Source organism: Pseudonaja textilis, chromosome 1 (genome assembly GCF_049901715.1).
Source record: "Pseudonaja textilis isolate UNSWEBS1 chromosome 1, rPseTex1.2, whole genome shotgun sequence".
In the NCBI taxonomy this organism is placed as follows: Eukaryota; Metazoa; Chordata; class Lepidosauria; order Squamata; family Elapidae; genus Pseudonaja; species Pseudonaja textilis.
Window position 1 is genome coordinate 98,881,569 of NC_141990.1, and position 26,048 is coordinate 98,907,616.

Here is a 26,048-nt window from a genome sequence, read left to right on the forward strand (position 1 = left end):
TCTAAAACTGAACAACATTAATATGTATAATATATTACCTGCATAGACTGGATCTCTAATAAGTGAATATTTCAAATTAAAACGAAAAAGAAATAGCTGTGAAGCTTAAATGCACACATAAATTGCATAGTGGACTTTGCAGTATTTTCTGAACAAAGAAGGAGTCATGTTCTATATATGCTCAAATAAACCATTTCCTGTTCTCATCCATGGAGAGAATTTGGCTGGCTTCCCTTTCACAGGAAATGAAGTCTCCTTGCTGCTCCCACCACCTACACTCTGAATATACATATGGATGTAAATCTTTTTCAGGCACAACGCCTCATTTTTTCCCCTTCATTTTTGTTTTGCATTTGCTTCAGTGGAATGATGAGATGTGAGCTATTCAAGGTTCTAATCGCTCCATGGTTGCTCTAGGCTGTTCTTGGTTGCCACAGAGATCCTTCTCTTGCTTTGCCATGCAACCAGTTGAACAGTAGGCAACTGAGGACACAGTGGAAAAATTGCCATGACAACGGGTAACAGCCCAGAACAGCTGTGGGGTTGCTGATCAACATACCAGCAGAAAAATAACAGGGAAACAAAACAGAATGAGTGACTTAATAGAGGCTGAGCTGGCTGCCCTTGCAGAATGCAGACAGTTCACTAGAGTGGAACAAAATGGCCATGAGGGGCAATGATCAGAGAGGGGGACCTTCCATCATTGTACTCAGAAGCCAATTGGAACTGAGTTTATGTTCAGGAAAGTGAAGTGCTAGTGATAATCCAGCCAGCACTGCTTGAGCCAAAACAAACTGGAAAACAACATTTTTGACATGGAACAGATACACATGGCTAGAATTTGTCTTATGGTGGATTGAAAACAAATTGAGGAGGACATTGATAGCTCTTGCCTTTGTCAGCTTATAAACTGTGGTTTTCCAACCCAAAGCCAAGAGAATGAACTGTGTATCTTGTGTAACTTATTAATCATTTTATGACTCTCAGGATCTGTTGGATACTGATACCTTTGTAACAGTATTAGTCATTTTAACATCTCCGTTTTGTGTGAAAGAACATAATGCTTTGCGAAAGCAAAACCAACTAGCTTTGTAGTGCATTCAAGAATAGCAGATTTATTACAGCATAAGCACAGTCACATCTTCAGATGCAGTCTTGAGAAAGGAATCCTTGTGAATTCAATGGCATATACATAACATAAATGAAATAAAAAGTTTGAAGGTTCTTAGGATGAGAGACTAAAAGAAAAAAAGTGAGAGTTAACAATTATAGATAGTACCCATTAATAAATTTGTGGCGTAGACACTTGCTTTGAATAGAACAGAATAGTAGAATAAAATAGTAGAATACATTAAGAAAATTTGATCTCTGTTTAATCCATAAGAAACTATTCATTGTCCTGATAAATTCAATCTCAGTTATTTCTCAATTAAATCAGACTTCATAATATTTCAGAGTTGGCCATCAGGAGGTCTGGGAGAGAGTACCAGAATATTCTTCTGCTGCAAAATGTCTGGTAATATCAAATTTCTGACCATTTCTTATTTGGTGTAGAAGCTGACCAATGCAATACAATACAAGCCAGTCAATACAAACTATAGTGTGTTGTAGCTGAGAGACATCATTATACATTTAACTATATGTTCTTCTGAAGTTATAAGTGATTTCAGGTTTTGTAATAATATTGCAAAAGGTAGGATTGGCCTTTAGCTTAATCATATCAGCCTATGGATATCTCCATAGAAAATAAATTTTGCATGCCAGCCTATGAATATCTCCATGGAAAACAAATTTGCATAGGAACACAGCTTCATTTATAGAAATCCAATGAAATCTGTTTGGCACTGAGAACAAGGGGGCTTTCTAAAACAAAGATTATCTATCCCAGCAGTCTCTGTTGATAATAATAATGATATGAAGAACTCTATAAAGAAATTCTTATATTTTCTGGGGTGATTAAATTCTATTCTTACAATTTTATTATATCTGAAGAATGAAGTTCAAAATGTTAAATATATTTCAACAAGCAGGAAAAGATCCAATTTAGACTAAATAGTAACCTGTAAATCATAACCACAAATCAAAAGAAAACAGAACTGTGAGAAGAAAAGAATCAATACTTCATTAAGCACAATTTTGGGCTCTCTTGTTTCAAATAGATTGCTACAACACACAAGCTGCATTAGCTAGCTGAAAACACAGTCTCCTTTAATTTATTGTTCAGTCCTGAGTATCTATTCTTTTATAAGTGTTCTTGTTCTCTCTTTTCTTTAGGTATTCTGAAGTCTTCTTTACATTCTACATCTGTAGAATGTATACTTACATATATTTACACCTTTATATTTATTTTATAAATATTATTCATATTTGTTTATATTTTATGTTAATATTTACACCTATATACAGGTGAAACTCGAAAAATTAGAATATCGTGCAAAAGTTCATTTATTTCAGTAAAGCAACCTAAAAGGTGAACCTAATATATGAGATAGACTCATTACATGCAAAGCAAGATAGTTCAAGCTGTGATTTGTTGTAATTGTGATGGTTATGGCTTATAGCTCATGAAAACCCCAAATCCACAATCTCAGAAAATTAGAATATTGTGAAAAGATTCGATATTCTAGGCTCAAAGTGTCCCACTCTAATCAGCTAATTAAGCCATAACACCTGCAAAGGGTTCCTAAACCTTTAAATGGTCTCTCAGTCTGGTTCAGTAGGAACCACAATCATGGGAAAGACTGCTGACCTAACAGTTGTGCAGAAAACCCTCCTTAAGGAGGGAAAGCCTCAAAAGGTAATTGCACATGAAGTTGGATGTTCCCAAAGTGCTGTATCAAAGCACATTAATAGAAAGTTATGTGGAAGGGAAAAGTGTGGAAGTCATCCCTGCACAAGCAGCAGGGATGACTGCAGCCTGAAGAGGATTGTCAGGAAAAGGCCATTCAAAAGTGCTGGGGACTTTCACAAAGAGTGGACTGAGGCTGGAGTCAGTGCATCAAGAGTCACCACATACAGACGGATCCTGGACATGGGCTTCAAATGTCATATTCCGATTGTCAAGCCACTCCTGAACAACAAACAACATCAGAAACATCTTACCTGGGCTAAAGAAAAACAGAACTGTCTGTTGCTCAGTGGTCCAAAGACCTTTTTTCTGATGAGAGCAACTTTTGCATCTCATTTAGAAACCAAGGACCCAGAGTCTGGAGGAAGAATGGAGAGGCACACATTGCAAGATGCTTGAAGTCCAGTGTGAAGTTTCCACAGTCTGTGTTGATTTGGGGAGCCATGTCATCTGCTGGTGTTGGTCCACTGTGCTTCATTAAGTCCAGGGTCAATGCAGCCATCTACAAGGAGATTTTGGAGCACTTCATGCTTCCTTCCACAGACGAGCTTTACGGGGATGCTGACTTCATTTTCCAGCAGGACTTGGCACCTGCCCACACTGCCAAAAGCACCAAAACCTGGTTCAATGACTGTGGGATTACTGTGCTTGATTGACCAGCAAACTCGCCTGACCTGAACCCCATAGAGAATCTATGGGGCATTGCCAAGAGAAAGATGAGAGACATGAGACCGAACAATGCAGAAGAGCTGAAGGCTGCTATTGAAGCATCCTGGTCTACTATAACACCTCAGCAGTGCCACAGGCTAATAGTTTCCATGCCACACTGCATTGAGGTAGTAATTGCTGCAAAAGGGTCCCAAACCAAGTACTGAGTACATATGCATGCTTAGACTTTTCAGAAGTGCGATATTGTTCTATGTACAAACCTTGTTTTATTGATTTCATGTAATATTCTAATTTTCTGAGATTGTGGATTTGGGATTTTCATGAGCTGTAAGTCATAATCATCACCATTATGACAAATCATGGCTTGAACTATCTTGCTTTGCAATGTAATGAGTCTATCTCATATATTAGTTTCACTTTTTAAGTTGCCTTACTGAAATAAATGAATTTTTGCACAATATTCTAATTTTTTGAGTTTCACCTATACTGCACAGATCAGAAAGAGGGCTGAGAAAATATCTACATACCCCTCACATCCTGGACATAAACTGTTTCAACTCCACCCCTCAGGATACCACTAAGGGTATTGCATACCAAAACAACTAAACACAGGGACAGTTTTTTCCCCTCATGCCATCACTCTGAACACCTAATTCTCACAGTGCTGTCTAATGTCTGTGTGTATTTACCCATGTAGTGTGGCTGTATTTGTGTTATCCTTCTCATCTTTTTCTGGTACCTTCTCTTATTGGTATCATTATTGTGATTATATTACTTTATTTTATGTACACTGAGAGCTCATGCACAGAGACAAATTCCTTGTGTGTCCAATCACACTTGGCCAATAAAGAATATTGTATTCCATTCCATTCCATCGATCATTATGAGTTCATCTTAGAAAAAATACAGCAATAGTTGTGTTAGTTGGGAGACATATCTGCGATGAGATCTAACTTTAAGAAAACCTAGTAATGAACAGTCTAGTAATTAAATAGCAGGACGGTCTTTCTGAAACAGTAAGAACATAGTGCCTGAAGAATACCATATAAGCACTGAAATCAGCTGTTGAGCAGACTTGTTTATGATTTATTCTGGCATAGCTTGAAGTATCTCCAGCATTTCTTATGCCTGTGAAGCTTACTGTTTCCCTGCTTAAATGGATTATTAGACTAGGTTAAATTAATACAATTATATAGCTTTTAGTTTAATGTCAAAATCACATTACAAAGGAACTGTCCAATAAATGATTAAGGAATGCAACCATTTTTATATAAATACAAGAAACTCGGCACTCATGCTGACTTCGTTTTCCTTCCATCAATTTGGGTTTTCACATCTCCTTATTATAGTTTGCCTGCATTGTTTTGCCTTTACTGGATTTGTGTAATGTACCAAGCCATAGTACACTTGGTTTGGTTTTGTTAATGTGATGTGTGAACCAGTGATGGTATTCAGCAGATTCTGACCAATTCTTGAGAACTGGTAGCGGAAATTTTGAGTAGTTTGGAGAACCAGCAAATTCCACCTCTGACTGGAGATTTTACAGTCTCCTTCCCCTGCCATGCTGACCAAGCCATGCCCACAGAACCAGTAGTAAAAAAAAATTTGAATCCCACCACTGGTGTGAACCCAGCAGATTGTGTCTTATTTAACTAACAAATTGCAGTTAAAAACAAAACTTGATCCAGTCTTGCCTCACAATGATATCCAAATCACAGGGCTTTCTAAAGTAATGAGCATTATGTTGGAAACCCGAAGAATATATAAAAGATTTTGCTTCAGAATATTATATTAAAATTTAATTTAAATTTAATTTAAATTGACTCCTTATCTTGGAGGGCAAAATTCGTAATACGATTACTTTCCTGCTTTTTCCTCAAGTAAAATAGTAAACAAACTTCAGATTTACAGAGTTTAGTGTATTTTGTTTTTATGAGTTACCATTAAGTCTACTAACCAGAAACTAATTGCAGAAAGTAACAGTCCAAAGGGCAGGTACATTTTTGGAATTAAATGAGAAGTACCTCAGAATGTTTAATCAGTCCAAACTTTCTTTTGAATTACTGGAGCTGAGGTCATAGCTTTAAAAAAAAATTGCAACCAGTTTCCTCTTAAACTCTTTTAATTTCTGCCAGCTGGCCTTAAAAAAATCAAATCCTTCAGTTCTTATTATTGTTAAACAAAAATAATAAACTTTTGCTAAGTCAATTTACATTCCAAATTACAGTACTGTACTTCCCTTTAGTGACATAGTATGAATGGTGGTGTGCAAAGTGCCTATCCAAAGAGAAAATAGAAAACATGATAAAAGAGTGTCCAAGAAGCTTAGCTACATTTTTTATGTAGCTAGTTGTCCTATCTGTGCCTCAGCCAAACGGCCTCCTGGTAAACCAGCAGGCTTACTACAAAATGTGGCTAGACCAACATCTCCATGGAAGGAAATCTCTATGGATTTTATAGTGGAATTACATGAAAGTGGGGAGAATACAGTTATTTGGGTAGTAACTGATTTGTTTTCCAAACAGGTACATTTCATACCTTGTCCAAAAATCCCATCTGCAAAAACGTTGGCTAAACTGTTTATTTTACATTTCTACAGGTTACATGGGGTTCCTGAACGCATAATCTCAGACAGGGGTGCCCAGTTCTCCTCAAACTTTTGGAAGGAGTTCCTGAAGTTATTGGGCTTCGCCCAGGGCTTAAGCTCCGCCCACCACCCACGAACCAATGGGGCTTGTGAGAGAACTAACTCAGTATTGGAACAATATCTTCGATGTTATATAAATTATCAGCAAGATAATTGGGCTGACCTACTGCCATTCGCTGAGGTGGCATATAATATTTTGGTACATAGTAGTACTGGGTTTACTCCGTTTAAAGTGGCTTCGGGGCAAGACTTTGTACCCATACCCGAGCTTCCATGGGAGAAACCTAACATTCAGTCATCAGATGAATGGGTAACACAGCTCCAGCTTACCAGGCCGGTTACCCGTAAAGCATTAGATGATGCTCATCAAGTTCATAAAAAAATTGCAGATAAAAAGAGAACTCCACAAAAACCATATCAAGTGGGTGACAAGGTCTTTTTATCCACCAGATATTTGCAGATCACACAAAAGTCAAAAAAGCTTGGACCTAAGTATGTTGAACCTTTCTCAATTGAACGAATTGTGAACCCTATGGCAGTCCAACTGAAATTACCAAAAACTCTTCGATGGATCCACCCTGTTTTCCACGTTAGTTTATTAAAACCTGAACATACCTCCGACTTGAGACCAACTCAAGTTGATCCCCCTGTACCATTGCTAATTGAAGGTGAATAACATTTTGAAGTTAAAGAAATTTTGGATTCTCGAAAACGAAGGGGTCGACTCCAGTATTTGGTTGCTTGAAAACATTTTCATCCTTCCCAGGCTGAGTGGGTGAATGAGAAGGATGTTAGAGCTCCTACATTTATCAAGGCATTTCGTACTAAATATCCTGATAAACCCTAAAAAATTAGTATGTTACTGTTACATGTATAGTTTCTATTACCTTCTATTTTTACCTTTTTTAGGACTAACGTCTCTTTTCTAGGAGGGCTGAATGTCAGCCTTCAAGATTTTCTCCCATTGCTTTGTATCTTTCGGCTGTCATAAGTAACGGGGGGAGGAGGGGGGAATGATTATGGGAAGTGAGCTGGAGGTGTTACAAACCAGAACTGTATAAACTGGGGGGGACATTCTTGCTTAGGTTTCTATCCTAAGCTGCCACCCTTTATCAAACTATGTCAAGGTCAACGGACAGAAGCCTCATCACCACCTGGAGATGCCCACATGATGATATACACAACTTTTAATTGGATGAGCCAATTGAACTATTGGGGTGGGAACGTTGCCATTACTTTGTATATGTGATTTACCATTTTCTCAGATTCAGAATTCTTTTGTTGCTACCACTTGATTTCCAGTAAAAGATATCTTTTCTCTGATTAAAGGAGTCTAAGTATTTATTTCTTGGATTTTGAATAGAGCACCAGCTGACACCTTCCCTTGATTGCTTTGGGTTAAACCTATTTTGGAAGACCATACCCATTTCCATTTGAGTACAGGTAGTCCTCGACTTACAATAGTTCATTTAGTGACTGAAAAAAGTGACTTAGGACTGTTTTTCACACTTACAACAGTTGTCACAATTCCCCATGGTCACATGACCAAAATTCAGATGCTTGGCAACTAACGGTTGCAATATCCCCTAGTCATATAATCACCTTTTGTGACCTTCTGACAAGCAAGTTCAATGGAGAAGACAGATTCCCTTAACAACTGTGTTAAGAGATGTAATTAATAGAAAATCAAATTTAAAAAAAGAATCAGCTCCACCTCATTTAGGGATGGGTACAGATAGTAACTCTGAATGGTCACTAAATGAACTGTTGTAAGTCGAGAACTATCCATATTTGAAACCTCCCTTCCTTTGTACAAGTCTCTCAATATCATTCTAAAATTGGGCAAGGATATTTGCCACAAAACAAATGATTGCTCTTGAAAATTACAGTTTATTCTGTCACCGAAGAAAAAATAATAATGTCCCTTTAAAAAAAACACAACTTCATGTTTTTAAAAGCTTCTTGCTATTATTTGAAATTATTTGACATTTGGCATTTTTGCTTCTGCAGCTCCAGTTCAAACCAGAAACATGAATCAAATGATCGTATATCTGCATGCCTCTAATCATGAATATATTTTTAATAAAAGCTCCTTGAAAAAGCACAATCTTCTTCCATTTGAGCTCCATTTGAGCAGATTTTTGATCTGCTAATTGATCTGCTAATGGCACTGAAGTCACCCCAAAGATTTTTATCTATCTGCTGTTTTACTGTGAGGCAGAAATAATGTGAGGAAAACTTCAAATAGAAACAATTAACACAAAATAAACTACACATTTTTCTCTCTTACCATACTGCAGAATGCAGTGTGTAACTAAATCAAAGTTCAAAGGGCTTGTTTTTTTTACAGAACAGTAAGGAACTTTTGAACTGCCTTTAAGGAGGAAACACACTTAGCTTTTGATTTTGTTTGATAGAACCAAAGAAAGAGTATGTAAGAAGTCAGGACTATTACCATAAAAGTAGATTTGCAGAGCGAGGAGATTTTCTTTTCATAATCATCCTCTTCCAACAAAATAGAAAGCAGATGTTTGCTATCTTTTTCTGAACATGCTCCATTATTAACGATCCTAAACCCAGTGCAAGAAAATGGCTGCAAATAAAGTATCAGCACAGAAAAACTTTTATGGTAGACCAGGTTTGCATTTTATTATTTATGGTAAATGAGTTCCTATAATCCATTAAAAACTACAAACCGTGATTTGTTTATTTGATTTATAGTCCCCCTCCTTCAAGAGCTCAAAAAGATTCGAGTGAGTATATCTTTTCATTTTATGAAAACAACTCTGTAAGTTTGGTTGGCAAATTCAACAATACCTGTTGAGTTTCCATCAGAATATTGGTTTTAATTTGGCTCCCCAACGCTGAAACTTTTTATAAACCAACAAATTCATTTACACAACACATTTTCAGCCTACACAATAAGTAAATCCAGTTTGAGTTTGTCAATAGCAAGCCATAATCTAGGCAGCAACCTTATCAAATTGATACCCAAAAGACAGATTACAATTTTAATTTTCAGGATTCCCAAATAGCAGGGTAAGATATTGCATTCCTCAAAATGAATTTTTTTCTGGAGCTTCATGAGAAAAGTTGATACATATTTAATTTTGTAATGGAAAAAAAAATAATGCACTTTTATCAGTTGGACTGATAAAATAATATTCATAAACATAAGAAGTCAACAAGCTGGTTAAATTAACATAATTCCATTAATAGGAAAGTATGGCTTCATACATGTTCTCATCTTCATAATACAAAATTAGGCTATACAACAGTGTGCTTGTGCAACACAGTACAATATTTTAAGCACACTGCACCATTTAATATACAAAGTACTTTCCAATTCAGCCATTTCCAGCTTAATTTGAGGTCATTTTATTTCTGCTTTGACTATGACATTTCCTTTCATTTTATAGACTGGATGCTTATCTTTTATTTCTCAGCTTCAGAAAATATAACAATGCCTGATGTAAGATAAGCTAAAAGGGAAGAGGAATAAATTGTACTTATTGTCTGCATAAGGCACTTCATTATTTGTAAAGGAAGGCAACATTCATAACTTAGCTATTCTGGAGTTACATATGCCTTTGCCTTAAAAAAAATCTCACAAAAAACAAAATGCAGGTGTCAAAATAATTTCAAGACTTAATCATGCTTAGCAAATGACTGGTCTTTTCTTCTTTGGGTTGGGAAAATAATTTTCCCCTGGGTTTGAACTGATCCTCATAGCAAATAAGAATGTTAATGCTAAAGAAAGAGTTGAAGTAAGGATTATTTCAGCCCACCTACTTTTTCAAAAAAAGTTGAATTATATGCCAGTGGGCAAGGCAAGTCTGTTGCTGTTGCTCATGGAAGAAAAGAGAGTAGCTTGCCAGTTTGATTAGTCCCCATACTTTCATAAGTCTTTTGGATCAAACCTCTTAAATCACACGATTAGCTAAATATCCTGATAATATTAGAGGCAATAAATGGAACAACAATACTGTTATGTCCTGAGAACTCTAGGAGTTCTCACTCAGGTCCACTCACTTGTGTGGGCGTTCTTCCCCCTTTCCTCATTGGTTGGTTCTCCCCAGCAGCCAGCTATAAAAGCAGGCTGCGGGGTCCAACCAGTTGCTGATTGCTGCGAGCCAGTTCCAGGCGTGGCAAGCACGGTCAGCCCTTTATTGTTATAATAAAGTATTGTTGCACTCATGCTCTGGTTCAGCCTCTCATTGCTCAAACTTAACAAATACTGTGTTCCCCAAGAAGGGAGAAGGGAGTGGAACATAGTATCAGCTGTACTCAAATACTTACAGAACTGGAGGATAAATGAGGGCAAACAAAATTTGGGAGTGTACTTATGTCCTTTATACTGATATAAACTTCACAGTGTTCTTCTGAATTCACTTGCTGCATGAAGAATCAAAACCTCAGTTCTTAGTGTCCAAAGAGTCATCAAAATGAAGGCTGACATTGAAATAAGTGCAGAGGTGGGATTCTACCAGTTCGCACCTATTCGCTAGAACCGGTTGTTAACATTCTAAGCAGTTCGGAGAACCCGTTGTTAGAAGAAATTATTGGCCTAATCCTGTAAGGAGGGCAGGAAGGAAACATTCTGGTGTTGCTTACAGAAACTGCCTCTCCATTAACCCTTATTACATTCTTGGCAGGACTAGACTTCCTGTCTCAGGAAAGTCTCTGGAGTTTTTTTTCCCCGCCTTTGCTGGTACTTTGCTTGTGTGGAGTGACCATTCAAAGTTACAATGGCACCGAAAAAAGTGACTTATGACCATTTTTCACACTTACAACTGTTGCAGCATTCCCACAGTCATGAGAAGCTAGGCGAGGAGATGAGTGCCTCGATGTGAGTGATGTTGAGTTGGCCACACCTAGCTAATAACATGACCACCCAGCCACACCCACCACCTAAGCCATGCCCATAGAACCAGTTGTTAAAATTTTTGAATCCCACCCCTGAATAAGTGCCTATTATCCTACTCTAAAAAGCTTATTTCATCTGTTTTATTGGCCATTGCATAAAAGATTGCCTCCCTTTATAACCACTGAAAACAGGAATTTGAAAAGTAGTGGCAGATTGGTCCCATCTGTGATATCTTACTGCCAATCTACTAAAATTGCCTTCATAAATGTGTGCCTTAATGGTTGTACACAACCAATATTTAGATTAGCTCTTTATCCCTGACTTATCACCTTTTCTGCATGTGTCTTATTTAGATATATGGATTTGGAAGAACTGTATTATCAGGCTTTAGACAAGGTCATTTTGAAAGTTTGTGGTCTAAAATGTCCAATAATAAAAATTTGCTATGGCCTTGTTGCTAGGTTTGCGGCTGATACATTGAAAATGCCAGAGCTAAGAAACATATCAGAGCAACAAAATCTGAGCTATAGTAACGGCATTTGTTTTTATTGATCTTATTCTTATTTTTAAAATTGCAGGGATTTTTTTTTTATCATGAGTTATAGTTACATGCTAGCTAGGCAATATATAGGTTGTAAAAAAATTAAATTAACCTTGGAAAATGTAGCCAATTACATGTTTTTCCCCCTTGGATTTTTCTTGCAGAAATGTCAAGAAGGATTTTATCGCACCATTTCGGGCAACTGCAAGCCCTGCCACTGCAATAACAATGCCTACAAGTGTCTTGATGGATCTGGTGTTTGTGTGGTAGGTAATCTTTCCTGCTTTACAATGTCTACAAATGCCTTTGCCTTCATAAGTGGTGGTTCTAATGATTCCTGTCAGATATTCTCTGATTTTGTAAGCTTGCTTTTCTGACTTTTAGGGGGTTTTTTTATAAGAGATTTCATTTGCTTGTTGAATTTTTATGCTGCCCATCTCACTACCCAATGATTCTGATTGGTTAGGAAGTTGTCCTCGGCTTTGTTTTGTCAAATGCTGGCTCACATATGAATGATTGCCCTTTGAAGACCACAAGCTACCATGCATGACTTATTGCACATCCTCTATATGTAAGTCAGATGTCTGTACCCAATATGCAATGATATCATTTGTGTGATGATCATCTCTACAAGGTTCATTTTGGCCCATCACATTTTGCTGCAGGCACCATGGATTGTACTCCAGAATTTTTGTGTTGGACAAAATGTCTCTACAGCTTAAACTAAATTTTCAAAGCAACTAATAAGAGAGCCAAATAAGAATATAATAATTTCATTATCTAGTGTTTTTACACATCTGAAGCTCCAATCCCATATGCACTTACCTGGGAGTGATCCCTATACCATTCAGTGGAGCTTGCATGCATAAGAAAGAGCTACACAGAGTTTATTTGTTTGCAGTATTTATGTCATCCACTAAGGTTCTAAATATTTAAATTCTCTACTCACTTAGTGGAGAAAACTACATTTTATTCAATGCAATCCTAAATATACTAACACAAGAATAAGCTTTGAATTCAGTCAACTAAACTTGAGCAAACATGTAGACAGAAAGAAAATTGAAGCAAGAACACACCAGTTTAAACAACAAAAGTTGTCCTGTCAAACCACTTCAAAGAAAATAACCAAAATGCTGGGACTTCCGGTGGCAAGGTAAGGGCAAACAGAGGTGCAGAAGCCTGTCTGTGGTTTCAGTTAATCTCTTTTTGCGGTTGGCGCGATCCTTTGAGGGTGCCCGAGTCCCGGAGAGATTCGTGCCGGTGTGTGGGAGATTCGGGTTGCAGTGTGGGGAAAGCAACCCCCCTGCAGCGAAGAGGAGCCCTCCAGAGCCCAGTGAGCAAAAAACAGCCCCCTATCAATGGTGCTTCTGAAGTCCGGACTGCCACCAATGTAAAGAAGCGAGTGAGTGATAGTTTGTGAGATCATTAGGGAAGAGTGTGGCAGAGAAAATTAGTGGCGGAGAGGATGATTGGAATGCTATAGACTTTTATAAGGCTGTTACAAATGTCTGTCTGGAGCCCTAAAAGAAAGCAGCCAAAAAGCAGATGCGAGGCAAGTGAAAGTGAAAGGGCTCAGCAGACAGAAGAGAGAGAGAGGACAATAATGAGTAAAGGGGGAAGTTTATGAGGTTGGAAGACTAGCAGCTGGAAGGTGCCTGGAAGTTGTGGAGGATTTGGACCATCTCATTTGATTTTTATTCTGAAAGACTTTATTAAAGAGGAGACAGGAAGAAGATCGTAGCTGACAGAACAGAGACAGTGTGGCGCCACAGGTGATACTTAGAAACCCTGAAGCTATCGTAACAATATAACTGATATAAACCATTTAACAGCCCTTTAGGGAGCATACTGATCTAATTGAGGAGGTGGTTCCATCTGAAGAAAATCAGGAAAATTGAACTTAGGAACGCTAAGACAAAAAGTAATAGTGGAAGCTTCCGAATGTGTGGAGATACCGTGTAATTGCAGTCACTACTCAGCATTTTTTACCTCCCCACTTCTGGTGCATTTGGAGTGAAAGCTCTCAAACTTAGAGACGGAAAGCTAAAAACTTACTTCAAAATTCCTTTTACCCCTTTTTTTACTCCCTTTTTTCTGTATACATTTGCTCAAATTTTTTTTCTTCTTCTTTTTCCCTCACCACCCGGCACTATGATGAACTATCTCTCCTTCTTTATTCTCTTTGTAATGATTATAAATACGTATATTGGGGAAAAGAAAATTGATTGTTGTAATTGATTGTTAAATAATTGAATTAACCAATTTAATTGATTTATTAATAATAGTGATAGTTATACTTTGATCAGATAAATATTAAGAACATTAAGTATTATTTAATTAATAATTATAGGATTTTAAGTATTAATATTATAATTTATTGTGTGATCACAATTAATCCACTTGGGGACGAATGTAATACTGTGTGTTTAAGAATATTTAAAATAAGGTTAGATAAATATACATATTTATTTATAATATTTAAATATAGTTGGATTTGGAGATATGTGTGTGTGTGTGTGTGTGTGTGTGTGTGTTTTCTGAGGTTCTCATGGGTATTAGTATGTGGATCTTTGGTTATTCGGGTTTTCTCCCACGTAAGATTGGAAGTATCTAGGCAACGTTTCGATGAAGTCTCATTCATCATCTTCAGGCTTGTGTCTTCGGCTCTGTGCTTCTCAGAGTGATGTGAGCTTGCAGCTGCTTCTTCCTTTTAACTGCTAGTGGGGGTGTGACTTGATTGGGTGGGGGCTTGGCTGTGTTCTGATTGGGTGGGGGTGTGTTCTCATTGGTAGGGGGTTTGGCTGTGTTCTGATTGGTTGGGGTGTTGGCCGTGTTCTGATTGGCTGGAGGCATGTTCTGTTCAGGTGGGAGCTTGGTTGTGCTCAGGTTAGTCTTAGTTGCTGGGGGATTTGAGCTGGTGAGCTGTGATCCTGCTGTTTGGCTTTGCGTTCGTGGTCGTGCCGCCTCTTCATGGTGGGCGTCAGTTTGCTTCATGTAGATAGACCAAAGATAGACTTCACACTAAAAGGCAAAAGAGGATAGGATAGATCCATAGTAGTGATATACAGATATATGTAAGGATTAGGTGTGTGCATATGGTATAAAATAAGGATAAAAATGAGGTCTTACAAACTGTTGAAGATGAGAATGTTCTTAATTGTTTTCTATTTTTCTCTTTCTATTTTCTTCTTTCTTTCTTCTTTTTCTCTCTTTCATTTATGAATGTGTTATTGGTTTGTTTTAATTGTAACATTAATAAAATTTATTTATAAAAAAAAATAACCAAAATGCTAACAAAAAGATTAGGGATAACTTCATGTTCAAAAAAATTCTGAATAATTGTGTATGCCATTAAGCAGCCTTACATCTAGCACCCTGTGGGCAGGGGTCTTCAAACTCAACAGCTTTGAAGGCTTGTGGACTTCAACTCTCAGAATTCCTCCTCTAGTCATGTTAGCTCAGGAATTCTGGGAGTTGAAGTCCACAAGTCTTAAACTTGCCAAGTTTGAAGACTCTTGCCAGTGAGGCTGGCAGGTATAGGAATCAAGAAGCACTTGCATGTTTGGAATTAGATTCATTGATAGTAGGATAATATAACAGAATCTTGAAAGCCTACTGAACACTAACTTAGTGATAGTGTACCTAAGGTGGAATTGCTCTAAATCACCTTATCACCTTTCCTCTCTCTGCTGACTCTGGAATACTCTTCTGCAATAGTCTTATTTTGTACCTTAACTGAAGAAGCAACATGCATTCCAACATACTTTAAGCTATAATTTATTCTATCATACATAGGTACATCAAAAAAAAAATACTAATTTAATCCAAACTAAAAACAAAAGAACAAAAAGAATGTAAAAGTTTATTAATTATGTTAAGAAGGCTTTCCACATTAAGTTTGAACTGTGGAGTCCTTAGAGCATTCTGTCGTTGTTTGTTTGCTTGCAGAGTTTCATTACCCAATTGGATAACAACATCGTAAGTGTGAACTGTATATTCATCTCTTGCACTCTAAACATTCAATTACATTTGATTACTCCTAAAGTCAAAGGTAGCTATTTTAGGGATCAAAATTAGGAATAAAAAATTATGTATCCCTGAAGCTCTGGGTTATCTCTAGTAGTATTCCGCATTTGATCAAAATTGAGTTGATTTTGGCAGCTAAGTGATATATCTTGAGGATCCGGATCAGGTATTCTGACAGGCTAGCAAATTTGGGAAAGGTTTAGTTAGTTTTGTGAAAAGTTTAGTTAGTTCAGTTCATTGAGTTATAACTTCAGCAATTTCAGCACTTATGAAAAATTCAAGGGCATTGTTTAACTAAATCATAATTTGACAAATTTGGGAAATTTTGCCATTTGCTAGGCAACTATGACCATCACTTCCCTTTCCAGATGGGCAAACTCTTATTCTGCACAGTGAGCTTAATTTTTTCAGGGAAAAAGTCCAGCTACTGCTTTTAGGAGGAGGAAAAGGGGAAATATAAACATTCTCCCAGGATTTTAACCACCATTCTCATGAATTTAGAAAGACCTATAAGGAATAAGGCAACTGTTTAAGTCAACTTATCCTTTGGTAGGTTTTGTTTTAATCGTTTTTATGGCCTCTGTAAAAAAGTGTACAGCTTCATTTCCTCTGCATCTTTAAGCAGTGCTTAGCAGTGAACCTGATCATAACCTTAACCTTCACAGTCCCTATTAAAAAAAATGTCTGAGTTGATATTCACTGGTCACATAAGGAGTGGGCACCAGACCCTTGCCAACCACTCGTGCTTCAAAAAGTCTGCAAATTGGAAACAGAGGAATTAAGAATTGTGTAACATAAGCTGTATAGACTTTATTCAGCCTTATTTGTTATTCAGAAATACAGTAACACTTTTTATATACATATTGCAGATAAAGACTGTGCTGGAGTGTGATACAACCAGCCTTAAAGAAAATAAACCATGCCTGCTTAAATGCCTCAGATTTTCTATTATCTTCGTGTAGATGCCCACAGAGAGACGTCCAATTCTAAACTAATGGCAGCAGGGACATGTCTAGTCCTTTACTGGCCCAAGCAGGAGTAAAATATATCTTTTCAAGATTCAGGAAAAATACTTGTATCACCATTCAAATCAGGATCAAACATTCAAATTAGCATTAATCAGACTAGCTGTTTGTTCCAATCTTCTAAGAAATCCTTCATGCACAAGTGAATTTCTTTTTTCAAAAATGGAACAGTCAAAATGACTTGAAATTGCTCTCAAACAATTTTGATTTTATACTCAAAATAGGATATAATGTACAATCCCTAATATTTCTCTTGCATTTTTGATGCCATTTTGGAAGATAGCCGCATAGAAATACCATAAAACAAATACATCTTTTGTTTCTTTGGCAAATGTTGCATAGATTGGAGAAATCAGCCATCTCTGCATTCAGAACAAACTGCTATTTTGAAATGCTCAGTATATTTTCATATTTTTTTCTTGTAAATTGTCATTACATCAAATTCCCAAAATTGGAAGAAAGGGAAATTTCTAAAAGAAAAGCTATGGGGCAAAAATGGTCCTCACACAGTTAGGTTCAAAGATCATCTATAGGCAATCTTTGCCCAGAAGCCGACATTTTAAAACTGCACTCCTTTCTGTGCGCTTAAAAAAAATATTTCTTTCTATATGTTGACAAAAAGATAAGAAAAGGGTATTTTGCATTTCAACAAACAAGAATGAAATATGACAAACAAAAACCCCGCAGAAGCCACAAAGAAATCATTTTTACAACAGAACTAAATGAAACCATCTTCTTGAATGGATTGAAATATGGGAGATTGCAGCTTTTCTTTTGTTCTATTTCTCTGTAGCCATTTTTTCTGAAGTAACCTGTCATACATCAGTATGTCAGAGAACCCAAGTCTCGGAATGCTGAATAAAGTGAAGTGGAAGCAATATTTTTCCCCGGATCTAATCTGTGGCCAGGGGTGTGATTCTACCGGTTCTGTCTGGCTCTGTAGAACCGGTAGCTCTGAAGAGCAGCAGACACAGAACCGGTTCTGTGTCTGCTGCTGTTTTGATCCACCTGCCCACCCGGGCTCTTACCTGTCCTTTATTTCCTGCTTTTTCAACTGCAGCTGCTTTGCGCAGCACAGCCACAGTTGAAAAAGCAAGAAAAAAGAGCTTTCCTAACCATTGCACACCTGCACACAGTGCTGCTAAGCTGTCCAGGCAGCTCAGCAGGTTGGAAATTGCATTCATGCGACTTGCGCATGCACGCACAATGCAGAGCAACAGAACCGGTAGTTATACCGGTCGGATCCCATACCTGTCTGTGGCTTTCTTCAATTACTAACTTTTAAGAATTGGAACCATTCCTTATACCCGTATGGATGCTCTTGGAAATGAATTGATAATTACAGGTTTGCCAGCTTGTAAACTAATTCCAAGCGGGCATCAAGAAATGAATTTTTTAATATAGATCTCACTGTGAGCATTGATGATTGGGCTGGTGGTGGAATGGTTTAGAACAAGAACAAACTGCACCAAGCAGCTCTAAACAGGCTCAGAAATATGGCTTCCAAAATTATATCTTGCAAACTATTTGGTTAGTGCTTTGTTAGCAAACCTGACATGTTCAGCTTCAAAAGTTCAAATGCAATTCAAAAATCTTATTTTTATCCATCAATAAACCCCAGATCGCCATATCAACACCAAGGTTTTTCACACTGATTGCCAGGAGTGTTCATGTCAATAATTTCTGGGTCGTCTGAATAAGTAATTCTTACATGTTTGTGTTCCTTCTCTCTCTTTCTTATATGACAGGACTGCCAAAGAAACACAACTGGAGACCACTGTGACCGATGTCCAGAAGGCTACCTGGGTGATGTGACCAGAGGAGCACCCAGCTTCTGCCAACCTTGCCCTTGTCCCTTGCCTCTGGTGGCCAAGTAGGCAAACTAATATTTATTTTCAAATGATGTCAGTTATTAAGCCATCCCTCCTGCTGCTGAGAAAAATACCCATGGCCAAACTTCACTGCGCTTTAATCTACCTTTAAAAATTGTGTTGATATGCATTGCGTGATGCAGACATTATACTTAATCTTTTTTTTCCTTTTATTCTGTGACCTATCTTGTATTTGCATGCTTGAGTGCCTCTGGGTCAGTTTTGACTCCTAAAGTTGTTTGCCATTGCTTGCTTCTTAGGGCTGAGGGAAAGTGATTGGCCCAAAGTCACAAGTTGGTATTGTGTCTAAGGCTATATTTGAACTCATAGTCTCCTGGTTTCTAGCCTCCTGGTGCTTTAACCACTGTACCAAACTGGAAGGAAATAATTTATAGTACAAATGTGCCTTGAAAAAGAACTAGTTTAATTTTCTGGTTGGGAGCAAATTTGAGCACAGATGTTTTCAGGCAAATATGCCTCAAATCTTCAGATAAGGCTTTTTGGATATGTTACAGAACATTACAGCAATACCAGTGAAAGTATTCAAAAAAATTACTACTGGTTCCGTGGATGTGTCTTGGTGGGCATGGCATGGCTTGGCAGGTGTGGCTTGATGGGCATGGCAGGAGAAGGATACTGCAAAAATCCCCATTCCCTCCCCACCCCACTAACCTGCTTTTTCTTCTCCTGTGCTGGGCAACAAAAGAAGTCCCAACTGTTCAGCTGAGACTCTGATCAGCTGGGAGTCGGGAGGCAGAGAACTGGGGCCAATCAGTGGTGGTATTACCAGTTCTTCGAACTGCTCAAAATTTCCACTACCGGTTCTCCAGAACCTGTCAGAACTGGCTGAATACCACCTCTGATCCAGACTAATAGAAATGATAAGAACGTTTACATATGTAAAATATATGTGATATATCCAGCTGAAGTATTCAGTATTCTGAATGAAATCCATAAGAGCCCAGCATTATGAGGAGTGAATGAAATCCTACACTTATATTCAGCTAAACAATCCATGATGCTTGGGTCATCGTTTCAGAGATATTTTATTCTCACATTCCTCAATGCCTTCAACAGTGTCATAGCTTCTAATGAAGTTGAAAAATTCTTTAAAATTCATGAGACATTAAGAGATGGATCTGCCTTCAAACTAGCCCATGATGAACTGTACAACACAATCAAAAATTAGGAATTGACCACAGAAAATGTTTTATGATATTTTGTATTATGTCATAAAATGCTTTATGATCATTTTTGTCATGAAATGTTTTATAACATTTCCCTAATTCCAATTCCATGGGAGTTATGGGTCCTGGATTGGAGCACATGCTATAAATTAGACCACTGAAAATGCCTCAGTTCAAAAAGTTTTAGTCTATGATGCACCATTTCACCCAGTTAAAGGTTATAGACACAAAAGTTTTACTAATATATAGATAACATAGAATTCATGGTGATTTATCGGGCAGAAACTCAGAATAGTTTTAAGAGTCTAATAAATTGTCACTTCTTATCCTTATAATTTCCATTTCAGTAGTAGCCCGATTTCATACAATTTTCGTAACCTTTAAGCTGACAGACTGCACGGATGGTCTATTAGTCTTGCTTTCAGGGCATTTATTTCTTTTTTCCCATGAATTCATACATATTGCTTATATTGCAAAAAATACATTGTGGAAGACAGATGTTGAAACTGTAAAAGATCAGGTAAAAAATCCTTTCCTACTTCTTTCCCTTTGGTAGATATGTTATGATGCAATTAACTATATGATTTTTTTTTTAAAAAAATCACAGTTTATAGTGCTCTTTGCCTAATGTGGATAATGGATTAGTAACATTTGGGATCTGTTCCAACGGGTGGAGATAAATCCATTTGGTTTGTCTCTTAGATTTAAAGATTTTATAACAAGAATAAACGATGAATGCAAAAAAGAAAACATTGGTACAACAGAAAAAATGGATACAAAATCTTCGGGAAGCAATTGTGTTTGCTCAGATAGGTTTATGAGAATGCCTTTAAATGAAAGAAAGTCTTTCTTAAGGGTGTGCCTTACAATATTTGTAGAAGGTCACCTGAGATGATAAAAGGTACAGTATCTCCCCAATCAGAGGTGACCTGTGTCCACTACCAAATCAATGAGATGCTTCTCCTCCCCCAATACACATGAACTGTAAAATACCCCTGTAGAAAAACATTCACAGCAAACCGAATTGACCTTGAAGAGCAATATGGAGAAGATTTAGTCTGGAAGCTGTGGCCCAGTAAACCAGATTTTTTTATTCACTGACCATATCTCAGAGACATATGGCTAGTATACTGACCTAGTAGGAAGGAATAAATGATATCTCATGAACAGGTTTACCTAAAACCGTAATCACACTGTAATTTCCACCATGTCTTCCTTTTTCAGTGTCTTGTCTTTGCAATGTAGTGAGCCCAAGGTGTATAAACTCAGGTTCTACATTTCCTTATGGCTGTTCAGCAAAATGCAAAGCTTTGTGGGATCCCAGTATACAGTATTCGGTGTAATGTACAAGTAATCCTTGGCTTACAACAGTTCATACAGTGAACTGTTCAAAGTTATAGGGGCACTGAAAAAAGTGACTTAGGGCGGTTTTTCAGTTACAACCTTTGCAAGCTTCTGTATGATCATGTGATCCAAATTCTGATGCTTGGCAACTGGTTCATATTAATGACAGTTACTGTGTCCTAAGGTCATGTGATCACTTTTTGTGACCTTCTGACAAGCAAAGCCAATGGGGAAGCCAGATTTACTTAACAACCAGATTACTAACTTATCAACTGCAGTGAATCACTTTGTCATAAAATGAGGCAAAACTCACTTAACAAATGTCTCACTTAAGAACAGAAATTTTGGGTTCAATTGTAGTCATAAGTCAAGGATTACCCGTATTACTGATTGCATGCTATAAAATTATGTCATTTCTTTAAAGTGATGTCATTGTGTTAGGGGAACCAGCTTTGGTCACAATACAACATAAGAGTTTTACTGAAAAATGTGCAAGAACCTTACAGTTCCAATAGCTTTTATTATTGGTAGGATTTTAGGAAAGCACAGAAACTCTATAGAAAGGAGCTTTAGTTGCTGAAAATGTTCCTTTGCCAGAAGCCTTTTATCAGTTAAGGAAATTGGTTCAATTCATCCCATTTAGAACAAGTGTTCAGCCATGCTCTAAAAGTGACACCTCTCATTAAATGCAATATAGTGTTTTCTGTGACCTGAGATCTTGTAAAGAAATGATGTTCTTTGTGGGGAAGGGGGCAGATCTCTTTCTTTTTAGGAATATATTTTTAATCAAGCTAGAGCCATCGTTTTCTCAGATCATTTTTCTCTTCTGTCCCTAACCTTTAAAACATTGAATGGAAACATGCTTGTTATTTTCTAGTGTACACGTGCAGGTAATTTCATGGAGATAAATGTTAATACATTATATGGTAAAATCCTAATACACTATATATAGCATCAAATAAATTCACTCTGAAGAACTTCCATTTTATGATAGCTATGTTTTTCTAGTATGCTTAACAAAAAGAAAAAGAACATCAATGTTTTGGCTTTTCAATCAATAGAATGCATATATTGTTTTTCTTTTTTTAAAAAAATTACCCAGTGCAGATATTTACATTTTAAACTGCCTTAGGTTAAGCACCCCACCTTCAGTATCACCATACCCAGATACGCATGCACACATATTTAGTTCCTTTTTTGAACCCAGTTTTCACACATATTCTTGTTTGGGGGGAATACATCTTTCACAAAGGAATGGCTCCCTGTTTAGATTTTCGACCACAGAAAGGCAACCACTTACAGGCTCCACTGAATGAAGCCAAAAAGGCTCCATCAAGTTGAATTCAACTTCAGCATGTTCTTGGCGACAATATGGAAATGGAATGCAATTGCCTTCAAACACTTTTTTTTCAACTTCCTAGTATACAGGTGAAACTCAAAAAATTAGAATATCGTGCAAAAGTCCATTTATTTCAGTAATGCAACTTAAAAGGTGAAACTAATGGATGAGATAGACTCATTACATGCAAAGCAAGATAGTTCAAGCCGTGATTTGTCATAATTGTGATGATGATGGCTGACAGCTCATGAAAATCCCAAATCCACAATCTCAGAAAATTAGAATATTGTGAAAAGGTTCAATATTCTAGGCCCAAAGTGTCCCACTCTAATCAGCTAAGTAAGCCATAACACCTGCAAAGGGTTCCTGAGCCTTTAAATGGTCTCTCAGTCTGGTTTAGTAGGAATCACAATCATGGGAAAGACTGCTGACCTAACAGTTGTGCAGAAAACCATCATTGACACCCTCCATAAGAGGGAAAGCCTCAAAAGATAATTGCAAAAGAAGTTGGATGTTCCCAAAGTGCTGTATCAAAGCACATTAATAGAAAGTTATGTGGAAGGGAAAAGTGTGGAAGAAAAAGATGCACAAGCAGCAGGGATGACCGCAGCCTGGAGCGGATTGTCAGGAAAAGGCCATTCAAAAGTGTTGGGGACTTTCACAAAGAATGGACCGAGGCTGGAGTCAGTGCATCGAGAGCCACCATACACAGACGGATCCTGGACATAGGTTTCAAATGTCGTATTCCTCTTGTCAAGCCACTCCTGAACAACAAACGTCAGAAGCATTTTACCTGGGCTAAACAAAAACAGAACTGTCTGTTGCTCAGTGGTCCAAAGTCCTTTTTTCTGATGAGAGCAACTTTTGCATCTCATTTGGAAACCAAGGACCCAGAGTCTGAAGGAAGAATGGAGAGGCACACATTGCAAGATGATTGAAGTCCAGTGTGAAGTTTCCACAGTCTGTGTTGATTTGGGGAGCCATGTCATCTGCTGGTGTTGGTCCACTGTGCTTCATTAAGTCCAGGGTCAATGCAGCCATCTACCAGGAGATTTTGGAGCACTTAATGCGTCCTTCCACAGATGAGCTTTATGGGGATGCTGACTTCATTTTCCAGCAGGACTTGGCACCTGCCCACACTGCCAAAAGCACCAAAACCTGGTTCAATGACCATGGGATTACTGTGCTTGATTGACCAGCAAACTCGCCTGACCTGAACCCCATAGAGAATCTATGGGGCATTGCCAAGAGAAAGATGAGAGACATGAGACCGAACAATGCAGAAGAGCTGAAGGCCACTATTGAAGCATCCTGGTCTACTATAACACCTCAGCAGTGCCACAGGCTGACAGCTTCCATGGCACACCGCATTGAGGCAGTAATTGCTGCAAAAGGGTCCCAAACCAAGTGCTGACTACATATGCATGCTTAGACTTTTCAGAGGTGCGATATTGTTCTATGTGCAATTCTTGTTTTACTGATTGCATGTGATATTCTAATTTTCTGAGATTATGGATTTGGGGTTTTCATGAGCTGTAAGTCATAATCATCACAATTATGACAAATCACGGTTTGAACTATCTTGATTTGCATGTAATGAGTCTATCTCATCTATTAGTTTCACCTTTTAAGTTGCATTACTGAAATAAATAGACTTTTGCACGATATTCTAATTTTTTGAGTTTCACCTTCTAATTTTTTGAGTTTCTCATCCTAACATGGCTGGATCTGCTTAGCTTCATGAGATCATCTAAAATTAGCTAAAGGTTGTCACCTACTGAAGCTTTTAACCCAAAGTAGACGTTTCTCCATTCAGCACTGTTATTTATTCTGATTTCTGACAAGTGTTTTTCCATTTTCTGCACACAAATTCCTGGTACCTTCTGTATAGAAAATGTTCTACCGTTCAATACACATGCATACATGCGCCTCTCCACCCCACCAGATATTTAAACCAGACTTTATTACATTGTTGATATGTATCAGAGGTCATTTTATTTATTCTTAGAAAATAAACTTTTGAATTGCTCAGAGTTTTGCAAAATATCTTGCCATCATCTTTAGGATTTCCATTTATTTGCAACTCATTTCATATCTCCATGAAGGCAAAGAATGTTTCCTAATCGATCTTTCCATCATTGTCATGAAAATGTTGCCAATGAAGTGCAACTGATTTAAAATATGGTTTATGTCTGATTGATCCTATCAAGAGCCATATTCAAAGCTACTGTGCTGTGTGTCCCTTTCAAGCAAAAGAGATATTCTCGGATTAATAGTTTAAACAAATGACACATGCATGGTTGCCTGCCCTTAGAATAGTTAGGATTTTGGGCATACATTCTCAAAGTATTACTGTCATCATTATTTTCACTTTATTCACTTTTTCCTTTTACATTAAAAATGTATTGTTTACAGGAATGTAATTCCTTAAAAATTGTGGGAAACAAAGGCTTGCTGTTCTGTTTTGCAACAAAGAAATTAGCTATAAGACTAACCCAGAACAAGGATTTATAAAGTCTGCCCAAAAATGTATCAAGTTCTTTAAACTGGCAGCTTCATTATTTACACAGTTGTTCTTGGAACTCATCTTGTAGGGATTGTGATGGATTTTCTGAGCAGGCATGGAGGTCTGGAAGATTATCTCCATTCAAATTGGATAGCTTGGGAATTTGCAGAAAAGTCCTGGAACAACAGAACATCAGTTGTTTAAAATGTCAACATATGTGATGATGATGATATTATTATTATTATTATTATTATTATTATTATTATTATTATTATTATTATTATTATTATTATTATTATTTTAATTCCCTAGTAATGTTTCAAACTTTCTTACAAAATATACAGAAATAATTCTAGCTTATTATTGTATCCAGAACTGGAGTTCTTTTCAATATATAAGGCATTAACTTTGTATAAATTAGGTTGAGGAGAAAAATACTCCAGGGATGAAACAAGGTTGAAATGATGTCATTAAAATGTTAACAGAAGGCAGCGTGCAAGTACTATTTTTCATGACAATCTGAAACAAGTCTCCCTGACTTTATAAACATCTCCAAACAAGGGAAATAAATGCACTTATGGTAGCTCTAGAGAATAGTGGTTTAGACATACAGATGAAATATAATAGAAGCCAGAATCTTTGCATCATTTTTTTGTATTCCTACAAAAAATAATACAGCATTCTTTATTTGCATTTGATTAGGTACTCAGAACAATCCCATCAGAATTCTGTGGAAGCTATGAGCTCCATACAGCCAATCCTGCTGGTGTTAGTAGAACTCATTTCTGGCCACCTGATGTGAAGGGAGTTTTTTGAGATTTACCACCCACCTGTTACAGCCTCCATGCTCTATATCAGGAGTCCCCAAACTTGGCAACTTTAAGACTTGTGGACTCCCAGAATTCTCCAGCCAGCTATGCTGCCAAGTTTGGAGACTTCTGTTCTATATGTTGGATAGCTAGGTAACCTGGGAAGAAGCTATATTAATAAAACCTTGCTCTAGGGGATAAATATATCTATATTATTTCTGTAACCAGCATTATCTACTCAGTGAGTCTGACAAAAAGAATTTTGGCCCATAAAATTTATGCCACAGGAAATAAATATAAGAGACTTCCTTGTGATTTGGGTTTTGGAATCCCACCAAAATTCCCCAGGAGGAGATAGAATTGCCAAAT

General features: G+C 37.3%; 1 protein-coding gene across 1 annotated transcript in view; it reads left to right on the forward strand.

The window, feature by feature from the left end:
* Positions 1-26,048, forward strand: part of LAMA4 (laminin subunit alpha 4) — a 109,955-nt gene that overhangs the window by 15,470 nt on the left and 68,437 nt on the right. The window contains exons 2-3 of the mRNA XM_087912821.1: positions 11,737-11,838; positions 18,372-18,496. Of these exons, the coding sequence (XP_087768947.1) occupies positions 11,737-11,838; positions 18,372-18,496 (227 nt within the window). The remainder of the gene's footprint in view (positions 1-11,736; positions 11,839-18,371; positions 18,497-26,048) is intronic.